A 14,850-nucleotide genomic window follows, 5' to 3' on the forward strand; every position below is an offset into this window, starting at 1 on the left:
AAAATTATGTCAGTGGAAGCTGGGATGAATGTGTGAGTTGGATAATCCACAAATGCAGATTCAACACTTCAACACGCAGAATTACAGATTTACAAATGGCATTGCACAACAAATGCACACGCAATTAAGTAGTATACACGGACGTACATATTTGGAAATAGACATTCATTTGTAAAAATCATTGTACATCTAGGCCAATTCAAATAAGAACCCACAAGTAATGAGTTCTGTATTTGTGGATAGAAAAACACATTTGTAAATTGTTGGATCACGGTACGTGCATTTACAAATCATTTTGAGACATTTTTCTCTCCATAAATAGGAGGCTAATACTGAGAAAGTAATCTACATTCTTTGCTTTTTTGTAGTGGGGGATTATACAGATGTTTTATTCTGAATGCTATATTATGCTGTGTGTGTGTGTGTGTGTTGTGTATTTTAATATGTATGTCCTTCCTTCAAATCCACATCCAATGCTGGCTGTTTTATAGAAACATGATACATGATTATCTGTCTCTCTCTCTCTCTCTCTCTCTCTCTCTCTCTCTCTCTCTCCCCCACCCCAATGAAAGTCTTTGCTAGCTGTGCTTGATTCTACAAACACCCTGGGGACAACAAGTTCCAAGGCTACAGGAAGGTATATTTTTCCCCACCACATTGTACAGTGTATACTGACTCTTATAGTATTGTTAGTATTGTAGCAACTCCATCACATTACTCAGCCCTACCCGTCAGGGTCACTTGCTTGAAGGTGTAGTCTACGCGTCCATGTGTAGCCTACACCACAGGCAGGGCCACCCTGCATTCATTAACAGTTCACTGAGAGCTGGAGCAAGGGCAGGAGAGGGAGGGTGGGACAGGAGGGGGAAGAGAGCGCAGGAGGGGGGGCGGAGGGGTTGTTCAGCCTGTGATACAGCGACCGAGAAGCCTAGTTTCCTGCAGCTGTTTTCTGTGAGAAAGGGAACGAGGGAGGAAAGGAGGGAGAGAGAGAGAAAAGCCACCTCACCAAACACTGAAGACGGGCCAAAAGGAGGGAGGAACGGAGTGTGTGAGAGAGAGACAGAAGGAGGGAAGAGACTGACCACAGCAGGGAAAAAAAGGGAGAGGACACAGAAAGCAGAGGACGGAGGGAAGAGACGACAAGAGCTGAAAAACGAAACTTTCTAAGTCAACAACCCCCCGGAGGACACTCAGAGGGGAAGACTTTGGGGTGCGTACTTCTCTGCAGTGTTTTTCGTCTGATCTCAGTGCTCTTACAGTGAATTCTCATGAAACTTCATTCCACTGGCTCCTGATGCATTTTCTATTTCTGTCATATGCGTTCATAAGTTGCTATATATTTCCAGCTAGTGCGGGCTTGTGTTGCTAGAGTTATGTGTGACAGTCGAAACGGGGACAGGGGGGTGGGGGGAGAGAACGTGCGCCAGGGTGGGTGAGGGGAGTTTTGGGGGGGGCGGGGGGGAAAAGGGGCTACTAAGCAGCGGTGCAGGGTTTGTAGGAGTTGTAACTAACAAAAAAAGAGATGGCAACTGTTATTCAAACTGTCAAACCAACAAGTTTGAACTGCTTTCAGAACAGTTGGTTCTGTTTGTATTCATAACGTTTTTAGGCTAGCACAGCCTGAAAATAAAAAGTGTTCTTAGCCAAAGGGATTAGCAGAAAGGATTTTGGCTGACTGAAACGTCATCATGTTGAGGCATTCAACAAAGCTGTAGTGTTTCAATCATTCACTGTAATTACCCTGAGGGGAACAACTTTTAACTGCTGTAGTTCTGGCGTAAGTGGTGGATAGTGACATTGTCTACTCTCCTGTCAGGCCATATACAGTATGCTGCCTATTGAAGTAATTGTGCATACCACAAGTTTATTTGAAGTAGTTATTCAGATTGCAGTGGATGGAGGTTGGTGTGAGATGGCTGTGCTCATGTATAGTGAGGGCATGACCATACAGATGTGTAGACTGCTGAAACTGCACAGACAGACTATTCTATAGGATGCGAGCGTGAAGACGTCACATATAACATTCCTCACAGATCCCCTCTGAGTCATACTAGTGTGATTGGAGGAGAAGGGACAAAGAGGAAGCAGGAAGTGGGATCAAAGGTCAACTAGAGGCAGATTTATTACATCCGTGACCCCTGTTGTGGTGAGAAAGGGGGAAAGCCAATTTAGTGTGTGAACTCCCCACACAGACCATAGTCCCAAGAACACTGAACATACAGACTGTATGACATTATACACAACATTGAGAGAGAGAGAGAGAGAAAGAGAGAGAGAGAGAGAGAGAGAGAGAGAGAGAGAGAGAGAGAGAGATGGAGAGACTGCCTGGGTCCAGTTTTTTTGTTCTGTTTTTCTCAGTTTGTCTGAATTGGTGGGTCACCAAATGCCAATTTACTTTCTGTCCCTCTGTCTCAACTCTGTATCTCTCCCTTCAAAAAGATTCTAGTCAAATTAAAAGGGTCCAAGATAGATACTTCATATGATACATGTTAGTGCAACACTACTGGATTTCTGTAGTCTGGTTGGCGTGGTGTGTGGGATATGTGTGTGTGTGACTGTGCCATGCTATGCTATGCTATGCTAAGCATGTGAGTCCACACAAGCACATGTGAAACACCCTCTTTCTGTCATGTTTGTGCGTGTGTGAGCGTGAGTGGGAGGGAGTGTGTATAAGAGAATGCATTGTCCCTAAGGCAACGCTTCAACCCAGCGGCAGGGGAGAGACAGTAGGAGAGAAGGTGGGGCGGGGGGGGGGGGGGGGGGGGGGGGGGGGATGACCTTTCACCTCTGTTTATTTTGGGATAGCTCATCTTTCAATGCCGGGGAATTCTGGGTAAGGACATTCCGTGTGCACAAGCTGAATCCCACCCACAAACACTGATCATCCAAGTGTCTGATTGATACATCAAGAGCCCTTTAGCAAATGATCTGTCAGTATAAGAAACTTTTTTAAAGAAGTTTTTTTACCACAACTGCCATGAAATGAAACTGGAAATATGTGGTAAGCTGCAAAGAACTGGGGAATCATACAAATTATGTTTGATGATCTTTTAGACACTGGTTACAGGGACAACCCACACAACTTTGCACACATGTCTTATAGTGACATCACAGGCCTTGTTCTGGTTTCGAAGTGGCTTGTTTTCCTAGATAATGACAGAGTACCTACAGTGTTCCACCTGGTTTCTATCTGCTAATTAAGTGTACTGCGCTGTGCTGAGTCATTGCACCTCCCTTTGTAGCAGATCTTTAGATCTTTAGAGCATATGGAATGGATTTCTGTACATTCTGGGCATTTATATTTGTGCTTGATCAAATGGGCTTCCGCATAATTCAATGCATATCGTTTACTCTAGTCATTACTGTTACCTTATGTTCTCATCCTGTTTCTCATGTAAAGTCTCTTGAAATGCAGTATTTTTGATTCCTGGGTAAAATGTCTAGAATACATTGTGGTTCTTATATTATATTTAATTATTAGTTTTCTATTTGTTAGTTTGAACTCCTGTTTGTTATGTTCTTTTCCTCAAATAGTGCATCAGTGAAACTGTGCAGTCTTTTAACCTATCCTCCACTGAATGGTGGCCAGTGCTCCTGAACTGAACTGACCCTCTTCTGGTGGATGCTATTCCATCATTGACCTTCTCAGTCATATCATAATATCCAAGTGGACCTCTGTATTCAAAACAAAACTCTACAGTGCTCTAGGGGGAGGAGTGGCTACCTTTATCCTAGGCTCATCCTGTCAACAGAGAGGGGAACACCCTGTCACCTAGCCAGATACTCTCCAGGCGATGTCATTGTTACGTGTCGGAACTTGACTGCAAGGGAGGCACTGCTATAGGATAAAAAAACCCAACCTTAACTCCTCCTTTTTCCTCACCGCCGGCTTCTTCCGCTTCGCCTCTATGACACTCTCCGTCTGTTGTTGTCTCCCCTTGCAGTGTCCACCATGTCCACTCCCCCGCCTGAGAATGGCCCAGAGGACGTCAACCACCGCAGCTTCTGGATGGTGAGTAAAGAAGGAGGGAGAATTAACCCGGGAAGAGAGAGCTTTAATAGCAGACATATGCAAATGCCATGTTGTGCGTCTTACAGTCAACACCCGGGACTTCAAAGGAGAGCCGAGGCTGAGGACAATGCAGGCCTTTCTCTGGCTATAAGTTGGCATGTAGGTCAGGGTTTAACATGGGCCAATGGGAACCCCATGCTGCCTCTTCAGCACAGATGAGTCTTTGAAGTGCACACCGCACTGATTCCCCCCCCCCCCCCGAGTGAGGCGCTTGACTAGGCTGCACCCGGACTCATGAAAGGCCATCTGTCTTTCCTAAATTGCTCGTACATGCATTGTCAGACTAGTGTCACTGCTTAGCCATTGGCTATTGATTGGTTCCTAGATCTTCGCACTGTTCACCCTTCCCATCCTCAAATTTGTTTTCGTATGTTTGAAAACATGGGGTTCTGATTCTGTTCCATGCCCAGCGTGCGGATGTCTAGTGTCTTTCCAGACTTCCGCGCTGTCGGTATTGCTGATTTTGTGGTTTATGGCCAGGTGAAGGGTTGGATGAAAGTGCTAACCCTGACTCATTTTTCCAGCGGCAAAGATTAAGAACAGTTGCCTTTGGTGTCTGCAGTAATTGCAAGTGCATGGGTTTTATAGAGTTCATGTCTGCCAGTAATTTCTCTTCTGCTGACCCAGATTGAGAGTCACAGTGGTGAACCAGGCTTGTCCCAGTTACCGCGATTGGTCAGCTTCCGAACTGCTGCGGGAGCTTTGTTGTTCGGTTCGTGATGCCATTGGACGGGGCTCTGTGATATGTCTGTGTTGGCTTTCGTGATTGGCTGGTTGCTGTCCTTGTGCGATGGGCCTAGCTGACGAAAAGATTCCTCAGCTGTTTTCACTTTACTCTCAGACGAGTGAGGAGAAACACTCAGTGCCACAGAAGACACACATGCACAAAAACCGCACACAAATGCGCACACACAAACACATACACACACGCACACACGCACACACGCACACACGCACACACGCACACATGCACACATGTACAAACACACATGCACGCACGCACACACACACACATGCACACACACACATGCACACATACATATGCACACATACACAAGCATTGAACCGCACACAAATGCACACAGACACAAACGCACACAGACACATACACATACACATACACATACACATACACATACACATACACATACACATACACATACACATACACATACACATACACATACACATACACATACACATACACATACACATACACATACACATACACATACACATACACATACACATACACATACACATATACACGCACACGCACACATGCACACATGCACACAGACACACACACACGCACACAGACACACGCACACATGCAGACAGACACATACACATACACATGCAGACAGACACAGACACATGCACACAGACACATACACATACACATACACACAGACAGAGAAAAACACACACTCACAAGCCCTCACACAGAGAGTAAAAGAGAATGAGAGAACGAAAGAAATTGTGGCCAGATACAATGGAGGAGTGTGAAAAATGGGGAGAGAGAGATTAGGGAGAAAACTGAGCTATGGAACAGGGAACGAAAGAGACAGAAAAAGAGAGAGAAGAAAAAGAAACAGAGAGAGAGAGAGAGAGAGCGAGAGGGAGAGAGCTGGTAAAGACTGTCAAGTTCCAGGAAAACAGAATCTCTTTCCAGACTCCACATCAACGAAAAAAACAAAACAAAACCAAAACGCCCTTTCTGGAAATGTCATTACCTCATGCCCTCTCTCCTTCCATGTCTCTCAGTTTTGCTTTCGGCCCTGCTCATGTGATCGCCCCGGCAACCTGTCATCTGATCACCTCAAAACCGCCTCCCACCTCATGGAATCCCTCTCATCCCCGCCCGAAACACACACACACACACACACACACACACACATACACACACACACACGCACACACATGCCCATACATGCACAAGGCCTTGTTATGGAAATGTTTTGGGAATCACTGATAAAGGCTGTAAACATACACTATGTCCTCGGCAGTTCTGTCATACCGTTCTTTCTTCTTCAAAATGTTTTTCTTTTTTTGGGGGGCTCTCTTCAGCTGAGTTGACAGGCTTATCACGTACATTGTTTTATGCAAATACTTGACTGGGAGCTTTGACACACTGTAAAGCATTCTCACTAACTGGCTCTCGTGATTAATTATGTATGAGGTGGTCTTATCGAAAAAATGTTGAGGGGGGGCTTAAAACCAACACTCATTTGTTTGTCAGTGTGCATTCCTGCAGGCGTGTCAAGCCCTTCACACCAGCAGGGTTAACACTTGGCACACACACCTTTAGTACCCCTCTTGTCCCTGTCCTCTTTTCTGACATCTTTTCTCTTTCTCTCTCACGCTCCCTCTCTCTCTCTCTCTCTTTCTCTCTCTCTCTCTCTCTCTGGTTTTGTCTCTCTCGTTCTTAGCCGGGAAACTACCACAGTACGGTGAAGCGCACAGAGAATGCCTTCCTGGCGTGTAACGACATGATGGCGTGCTTCCAGGAGAGGGCCCGTGTGGAACGGCAGTATGCCCAGCAGCTCAGCGAGTGGAGCAATAAGTGGAAGCCCCTAGTGGACGCAAGTGAGTACTGCAGCCTGGCCCAGCGTTTCTTCCCTCCCATACAACAACGATAAAATCTCTGCAATAAATGGCCCTCCCTTAAGGAACTCCAGATAAAACAGAGAAACCTCTGGAAACCTCAGTCTGGTTTGAATCTTTTTTCGGTTCTACTCTGTGGTCACAATCACTGGCACACTCAATTATATCACTAAACAAAAACTCACTCCCTCCCACACTTTTTGTTTACCTACTTTAATTTGGTATCAGCTTGTCTGTGTGGTCTGTGTCTAATTGTGATATTTTCTTAACACGTGTATGTCTGTGTGTAATGTTCATGAAATGTATTTTCAGAAATGTCTCTGTAAATGACGCTTTCTCTCGCACACTTTCTTTCTCTCAGGTCCATTGTATGGATCCCTCTTGCAGGCATGGCAGTGTTTTCTCTCCTCAGCTGACCGCATTGCGGCTCTGCACTCCTCCATCTGTCGCTCTCTTGTTTCCGAAGACGGGGACCGGGTACGCACCTGGCAGAAAGACTCCTTCCACAAGAAGTTGTTTGGAGGCTTCAAAGAGTCCCAGGACTTTGACACAGGTTTCGCACGTGCTCAGAAGCCCTGGGCCAAAAAGCTTAAAAAGGTGAGGACTGTTAGCCAAAGGTGCTAAATGTCTCCTAATTAGTTACATACCCTGGTCCATAGTCATTTTCAGTCTCACTACGGTATGAGGATGAAGCTGTCTGTGATTAAGAGGAACAGGTTATTTTGACTAAACCTGTGGAGGAATCAGTTCTCTGGTTGACTCAGAGCTTTGGGTATACCACTGTTTCCTTCCGTTTGGCCTTTGCTTTCCAGACTTTAATGAATGCGGAAATTATTTCTTATCTCTGCTCTCTCAAGAGGATTTATAGCTAAATCGGGGGCACGCTGTGCGTCACAGCATCCCTGCGTGGTTTGACACCTGTGACCTGTCCCGACTATTCATAGTGACATAGTTACGGATTGAATTAGTCAATCCGACTATTTGGTTGTGTGTGAATTCCTGCTCTGTGAAACTAATACACTGTCTGTTTCAACAACTAGACATGTTGCACAAGTTATGTTGCACAAGTTTATTTGGCTAGAAGCTCAAAATGTGGAAATAAGATTATATTTAGTCCCATAATGTGATGCCATTAGACGGATGGGGCCCATCGCAGATTCCCCACTGTCTCAATAATTTCCTCCTGCTGTACTGTTGTTTGTTGTTTGTTTATTGTTTATTGTTTTGTGTCTTTATCATTGTTTTTAACGGACTGTACAATCTATTGCATTTGTGATATTTAATGAATTGAATTCCTTTAATCAGACATGCATAAGCAAGACTGTTGATCTCTTCTCAACTAATGTAGAAAGCCTGAACCAAAAAAAAGTGTTTAAAGATAAAAGATGTTTAGACTTGCATACATTAGCATAGCAATGCTACTAGTAGCGGAGATGTAACTGTTTAGAATTGCATACATAAGCATAGTAATGCTACTAGTAGCAGAGATGAAACCAGTGTTTGGCCAGCTCAATCTCTGCCATGTGGCCACTGCCACTGCCACTGATGGCTCTGATGATGCTCTGTGCAGCTGGAAAAAGTCAAAGCAGCCTTCCACAAGGCTAGCCGCAAGGAGCAGGTGATCATTGACCGCGAGACCCACGCACAGGGCAACCCCGACATCGCCATCGAGAAGCAGAGGAAGATCCAGGAGGAGAGGGAACTGGCCCGGGCAGAGACCGAGAAGGTGAGGAAAGGGTAGCTGAGTGGGTGGATGAAGTAAGAGAGAGAGACGGAGAGATTGCCCCGGGGAAGGTTGAGGACAAGAAGGAGGAGAGAAAGTGAAAGAGTGATAATGTGGGGGAAAGAGATGGATAGAGAGAGAGAGAGAGAGGAGACAGACAGCAAAGAGAGGGAAGAGGGACGAGTGAGTGAAAAAAGGGTAAGAGAGATGAAGAGAGTGATAAGAGGTAGGGAGGGAATTGGAGAGCAAGCGATAGAAAGACGAGGTAAGGAGATGCAAGGAAGAAGGGGGGAGCCAGAGAGAGAAAGAGAAAGGGAAAGAGATGAGGATAGAGGGAAAGACGCTGGGAGAATGAAAGATGAGGAGCGAGTGGCGGGTGGAGGCCGGTCCCCGTGGAGAAATCCACATCAGGGCTTGCATCAGTGCTGACAGGGCAGAAATGTGCTTGCAGAAACCACAGAGCTGATTCGGGTCAGCAGCGCAACTTTCTGTGCATATCAACTAACTCTCCCTCTAGACACGAAAGCAGAAAAAGATCTGCTGCATACTGGTACTTACTGGAACATATACTGGTGTGTGTGTGTGTGTTTGTGAGTGAGTGTGTGTGTGTGTGAGTGAGTGGGTATACTTCCAGAGCCCTTCTAAGCCGTTAGATAATTTAAATGAAAATGCAAATACAAATAATATTGTGTTATGTCATGTTATGTCATGTCATGTTTTTCTGACATGCATATCCCAATGTGAACTCTCTTGATCTTGGGCGAACTGAATCGGTGCAAAGCAAACTGACAGCAAATCCCAACGGCCTTGTGTCTCCCCTCCCCCCACTCTTGTCCCTCAGGTGCGTGGCAGGTATGAGAAGGTTCTAGAGGAAGTGACGCGCTACGCTCCACGCTACATGGAAGAGATGGAGTCAATCTTTGACCAATCACAGGAGGAGGAGAGGAAGAGGATCAGCTTCCTCAAGCAGGCCTTCCTCTCCATTCACAGACACCTGGATGTCACCAACAATGATAGGTGTGTGTGTGTGTGTGTGTATGTGTGTCTGTGTGTCTGTGTCTGTGTATGTGTATGTGTATGTGTATGTGTATGTGTATGTGTATGTGTACGTATGTGTATGTGTATGTGTATGTGTATGTGTATGTGTAGGTGTATGTGTATGTGTATGTGTATGTGTATGTGTATGTGTATGTGTATGTGTATGTGTATGTGTATGTGTATGTGTGTGTGTATGTGTATGTGTATGTGTTTGTGTATGTGTGTATGTGTATGTGTATGTGTATGTGTATGTGTTCGTGTATGTGTATGTGTATGTGTATGTGTATGTGTATGTGTATGTGTATGTGTATGTGTATGTGTATGTGTATGTGTATGTGTATGTGTATGTGTATGTGTATGTGTATGTGTATGTGTATGTGTATGTGTATGTGTATACGTATGTGCATGTGTATGTGTATGTGTATGTGTATGTGTATGTGTATGTGTATGTGTATGTGTATGTGTATGTGTATGTGTATGTGTATGTGTATGTGTATGTGTATGTGTATGTGTATGTGTATGTGTATGTGTATGTGTATGTGTATGTGTATGTGTCTGTGTATGTGTATGTGTCTGTGTATGTGTGTGTTTAGTTCTCACTGGGAAAACCTGAGCTCTTTGCACGCACGCGCACACACACACATGCACACACACACTCACACACACACACGCACAAACACACACGCACAAACACACTCACACACACACACACAGTGTGAATGCTCATCTGAGCATATGATAGATGTATATATTTGGCTGTAGCCTGTATAATTAATTGTGTCATCCTCTCTCTCTCTCTCTCTCTCTCTCTCTCTCTCTCTCGCTCGCTCGCTCTCGCTCTCTCTCTGCTGTATGTCAGTGTGAAGGCAGTGTACAATGAGCTGCACAACACTCTGATGGCCATTAACGATGCAGAGGATCTGCGCTGGTGGAAAAACACGCACGGCCCTGGAATGCCTACTGACTGGCCACACTTTCAGGTGATAAACACACACCTCACATACATTCACACACACACACACACACACACACACACACACACACACACACACACACACACACACACACACACACACACACACAGATGTGCACATAATCACACACACACACACACACACACACACACACACACACACACACACACACACACACAACACATACACACACACACACACACAGATGTGCACATAATCACATGCAAACCCATACCCATAGGTATTAGTATCATGATACAGATAGATTTCAGACACGTTCAGTCCCTTGCATGCGCAGACACACACACAGACACACACACAGACACACACACAGACACAGTTGTACTATTAAAAACTAAAAAGCCTGAGCGGCAGTGTTTCAGTTTCGAGTTACAGTGTCGAGGCTATAATAATGTCTGCCACCCTCAAATGAGATGCCAGTATTTTATACCACTGAATATGATACACGGTGCCGTTCAGGGCTAGACGTGCCTGATCTGCACACAAGATCACTCTGTGTCACCACAGACAGATGGGTGGAAGGGCTCTACTCATCATTATTTTCTTCTTCTTTTCTTCTTGGGGAGATTAATGCAGGATGCAATCTCTTAATGCGTCTCCATATTTTAGGAATGGACACCAGACAAGAAGAGTAAAAAGGGGAAGAAAGACTTGGAGCTTAAGGAGCCCATCGAGAGAGTGTGAGTGTGTGTGTGTTTGTGCGTGTGTGTGTGTCTGTGAGTGTGTGTGTGTGTGTGTGTGTGTGTGTGTGTGTGTGTGTGTGTGTGTGTGTGTGTGTGTGTGTGTGTCTATGTGTGTGTGTGTATGTATGCGTGTCTGTGTGTGTGTGTGTATGTGTGTGTGTGTGTGTGTGTGTTTGTGTGTGTGTGTGTGTGTGTATGTGTGTGTGTGTGTGTTTGTGTATGTGTGTCTGTGTGTGTGTGTGTCTCTGTGTGTGTGTGTTTCTGTCTGCATGTTTGTAGTTGTGCAGCTGGGCTGAGCTGATCTGAGTTTATTTCTGTCTCTCTCTTCCTCCCTCTCTCGCTTTCTCTCCCTCTCTCTCTCTATACACACACAGGGTCATGATTGGAGGAGTGAGGGTGAGGGCTCTCTATGATTATGCGGGACAAGAGACAGATGAGCTCTCCTTTAAAGCAGGTAAACATCTCTAGCTCATTCCCGTGTGTGTGTGTGTGTGTGTGTGGGGGTGGGTGCGTAAGTAAGTACGTACATATGTGTCCTACATATGTTTGTGTGCATATGCGTATGTATTTGTGTATGTATGCGTTTGGGCATGGGTGTGCATATTTTTGAGTGTGTGTGTGTGTCTGTGTGTGCATGTTTGTTTATTTGTGTATGTATGCATTTGTGCATGCATGTGAATTCTTGTGACTGTGTGTATGCATGTTTGTGTGTGTGTGTGTGTGTGTGTGTGTGTGTGTGTGTGTGTACACGTGTGGGTATGTGTGTGTGTGTGTGTGTGTGTGTGTGTGTGTGTGTGTCCAGTGTGTGTGTCCAGTGTGTGTGCACGTGTGTGTGTTCCATGCATGGGCACTGCTCAGTCATCCATGTGTGTGGGCGGGACAACACGCTCTCTTCCAGGCCCCTGCCTCCCATGTGCAGCACATCCTGTTCTGATTGCCCTGATGCCCACAGCCCCCCTGCTGCCACAGCCGCAAGAGCATTATGCACGTCCCCCTCTCCCCTCTCACACTCGCACAGCTTGGGGTCCTCTCTCTCTCTCTCTCTCATCATCCTCTCTCTCTCTCACCATCCTCTCTCTCTCTCTCCATTCTCTCTCTCTCTCACCATCCTCTCTCTCTCTCTCCATCCTCTCTCTCTCTCCATCCTCTCTCTTTCTCTCTCCATCCTCTCTCTCACCATCCTCTTGCTCTCTCTCACCATCCTCTCTGTGTGTTCTCTCCTCAGGCGAAGAGTTCTTGAAAATCGAGGATGAGGACGACCAGGGCTGGTGCAGAGGAATGATGGATGGAGGAAGAGAGGGACTCTACCCGGCCAACTACGTGGAAGGGGTCTAATTAGTTTAGAGTCAGAGAGCGATGAAGAGGGCAAAAAGAGCAAAAAATACTTTTTAGTTACACTTTAAATTGTGGTACTTTATCCCTGTGTACTGTGTGATCATCTGTGTAAATGTAGCAGGATGATGTTTATTGTGCCAACAAGCGCAGTGAAGGTAATGGTTATATGACCTGTCGTATAGCATTGGTTGTAGGACACTAACACTATAAGACCTGTCATATAGTCGTCATGGTGAAGTAGGGACCTAAGCACATATGTATACATGCTCAGATATATGCAACCCCCCCCCCTCCCCACACACACACACCCACCCACACAAACTCATAGACACTATATGCACACACATCTACATACAAATCCACATAAACGCACAAACACACACACACACACACACACACATAGCATTGTGTACTGGCCCTGTTAATACCATCACACTGTACTGTACTGTACTACATGTAGATGCACAGGAACGGGTGTGCACCACATTGCCATCATACCATCTGAAGTGGAAATCTAAATAACAAATACAGTCGGAAGTTTACTTGCACAATCTGACCCTCTCTAAAATCTTGACATAGGGGTGATCGCTGTGCCTGAAGGGTGCTAATTTTTGTGCCAATTTCAAAGTCAGGTGTCTCACAGTGGCAAATGTGTTTGCAAATTCTTGGCTCAGGCAGTAACCACTGAAGGAATAGGGTTGAGGAGGAGATCAGGTGATGAAGTATAAAACATATTTTTTTAGTACTTCTGTTCTTACTTAATGTTGGGGTAACAGAAATGCACAAATCTCTCCAGTGTGTGTTTGCAAGCACCGAGGAAGAATAGCCAACAAGCTGTCCCTCTTCTTTTTGCCTCCAGGTGTCGCTAAAGTCTGGTTACCATTGAGGGTTAATGCAACCAGACAAATACCAGACAAATTAGCTAGTTTGATTGAATTCATCCCTCTGTTTGTTAAGTTGCTATCGAGTTATAGATGATTTGTTCATTCAGTTTCTGACACTATGGTTCTTACTCCGTAAAGGAGAAGGGCTCGTCATTTTAAGATACAAATGGATGTATAATATATTCTCACTAAAAGATCTGTATGAGCATAGTATGTAATGCATGATTCTACGCTGGACTTGCCAAACACGCTCAGAGCTATTGCCTATGGATATCGCAAGAAAAAAAATGCTTATTTATGCCAAAGAGTTTCTCACTTACGCAGTCTATGTGAGCAGGGTTAAAGCTCTCATCATATTGTATCAGCAGCACGGATATCACAGTAGTATTTCTATCTTTTTCAGAGTTTGCCTGTAGTGGTAATCCTTCTTGAGTTGAGTTTCTGATTCTCTTTGTCTGTCCCTGGTTTTTGCCCTCTGTTATATGTCACATGCTTGAAATGTTCTTGCAGTACTGGCATGATCACATGTTTCCTCTGAGAAGGTCTGATGGAGCTAAGCCAGGCTGAGGACGGTATTACTGTTCAACACGTAAGACCGTCGTTTATGCACCTGCCGCCTGCAAATTATACTGCACACTGCACACTGGGATTTAAAATCTCTTGTCTGCAATGTATCTAAACGTGTTCTGTGGTTCAGGGGCTGGAGTTGGAGTAGCCTTGTCAGCAGTGTGTGTGACCAGCATTAATGTCGTGCATGTTGCCAAGTGCGAGAGTGCCTACAGGAAAATGATTTACAGTTACTGTGTGTGTGTCTGTGTAAGCAAGTCTGTGTGTGTATGTTATTGTGTGTGCATATGCATGATGATGATGGTGATGATGATGAAGGTGATGTTTTTATGTGTGTGTGTGTGTATTATCTGCCATTCTTACCAAACATGAGGGAAACCGTTGGTGGCCTTGAGGTAACTTTTGTCTATTCGCTGAAAGTAGCTGGATTATTGATAAATAAATGGATTATTGATAAATGCACATTTCTATTGTTAAAATGAAAATGAAACACAAATAAACAAAAGTAAATCTTATTACCCTTTGCTCTTCTTTATTTACATGACACGAATTTCTTCAGGTCCTTAAGTGGCACAGGTCTGCAAGCATATTGTGTGTGTCTGTGTGTGTGTGTGTGTGTGTGTGTGTGTGTGTGTGTGTGTGTGTGTGTGTGTGTGTGTGTGTGTGTGTGTGTGTGTGTGTGTGTGTGTGTGTGTGTGTGTGTGTGTGTGTGTGTGTGTGTGTGTGTACGTGCATCTCCATCTATGGAGCAGCTTTTACGTATGTGTATTAGAGGTGTGCACCCGTTTATGGTTCTGGCTGTGTGTGTATGTGTGTGTGTGTGTAAGTAAGTAAGTAAGTAAGACTTTATTTATATAGCACATTTCCTACAAGAGTTGCAATTCAAAGTGCTTTGTGTGCAAGTGTGTGTATGTGAGTGTGTGTGTGTGTGTGTGTGTGTGTATGT

General features: G+C 44.9%; 1 protein-coding gene across 1 annotated transcript; it reads left to right on the plus strand.

Moving 5' to 3' along the window:
- The first annotated feature begins 899 nt into the window (after nt 1–899).
- On the plus strand, nt 900–12,734 carry LOC308379782 (protein kinase C and casein kinase II substrate protein 3). The gene is made up of 10 exons (XM_080857044.1): nt 900–1,210; nt 3,945–4,012; nt 6,505–6,661; nt 7,041–7,276; nt 8,250–8,405; nt 9,244–9,419; nt 10,300–10,420; nt 11,045–11,115; nt 11,493–11,572; nt 12,344–12,734. Exons 2-10 carry the CDS (start codon nt 3,953–3,955, stop codon nt 12,451–12,453), a joined length of 1,167 nt encoding a protein of 388 aa, XP_080713170.1. The 5' UTR covers nt 900–1,210; nt 3,945–3,952; the 3' UTR covers nt 12,454–12,734.
- The last annotated feature ends 2,116 nt before the right edge of the window (nt 12,735–14,850 follow it).

This window comes from Sprattus sprattus, assembly GCF_963457725.1.
Source record: "Sprattus sprattus genome assembly, chromosome: 18".
Lineage (NCBI taxonomy): Eukaryota > Metazoa > Chordata > Actinopteri > Clupeiformes > Clupeidae > Sprattus > Sprattus sprattus.

What these genes read in the sequence shown, in the direction of transcription:
- LOC308379782 (XM_080857044.1), top strand. Translation starts at nt 3,953, where the DNA reads ATGTCCACTCCCCCGCCTGAGAATGGCCCAGAGGACGTCAACCACCGC. An exon ending in GAAGCCCCTAGTGGACGCAA is followed by an intron (nt 6,662 to 7,040) that starts GTGAGTACTGCA and finishes TCTTTCTCTCAG; the next exon opens with GTCCATTGTATGGATCCCTC. An exon ending in GATGTCACCAACAATGATAG is followed by an intron (nt 9,420 to 10,299) that starts GTGTGTGTGTGT and finishes GCTGTATGTCAG; the next exon opens with TGTGAAGGCAGTGTACAATG.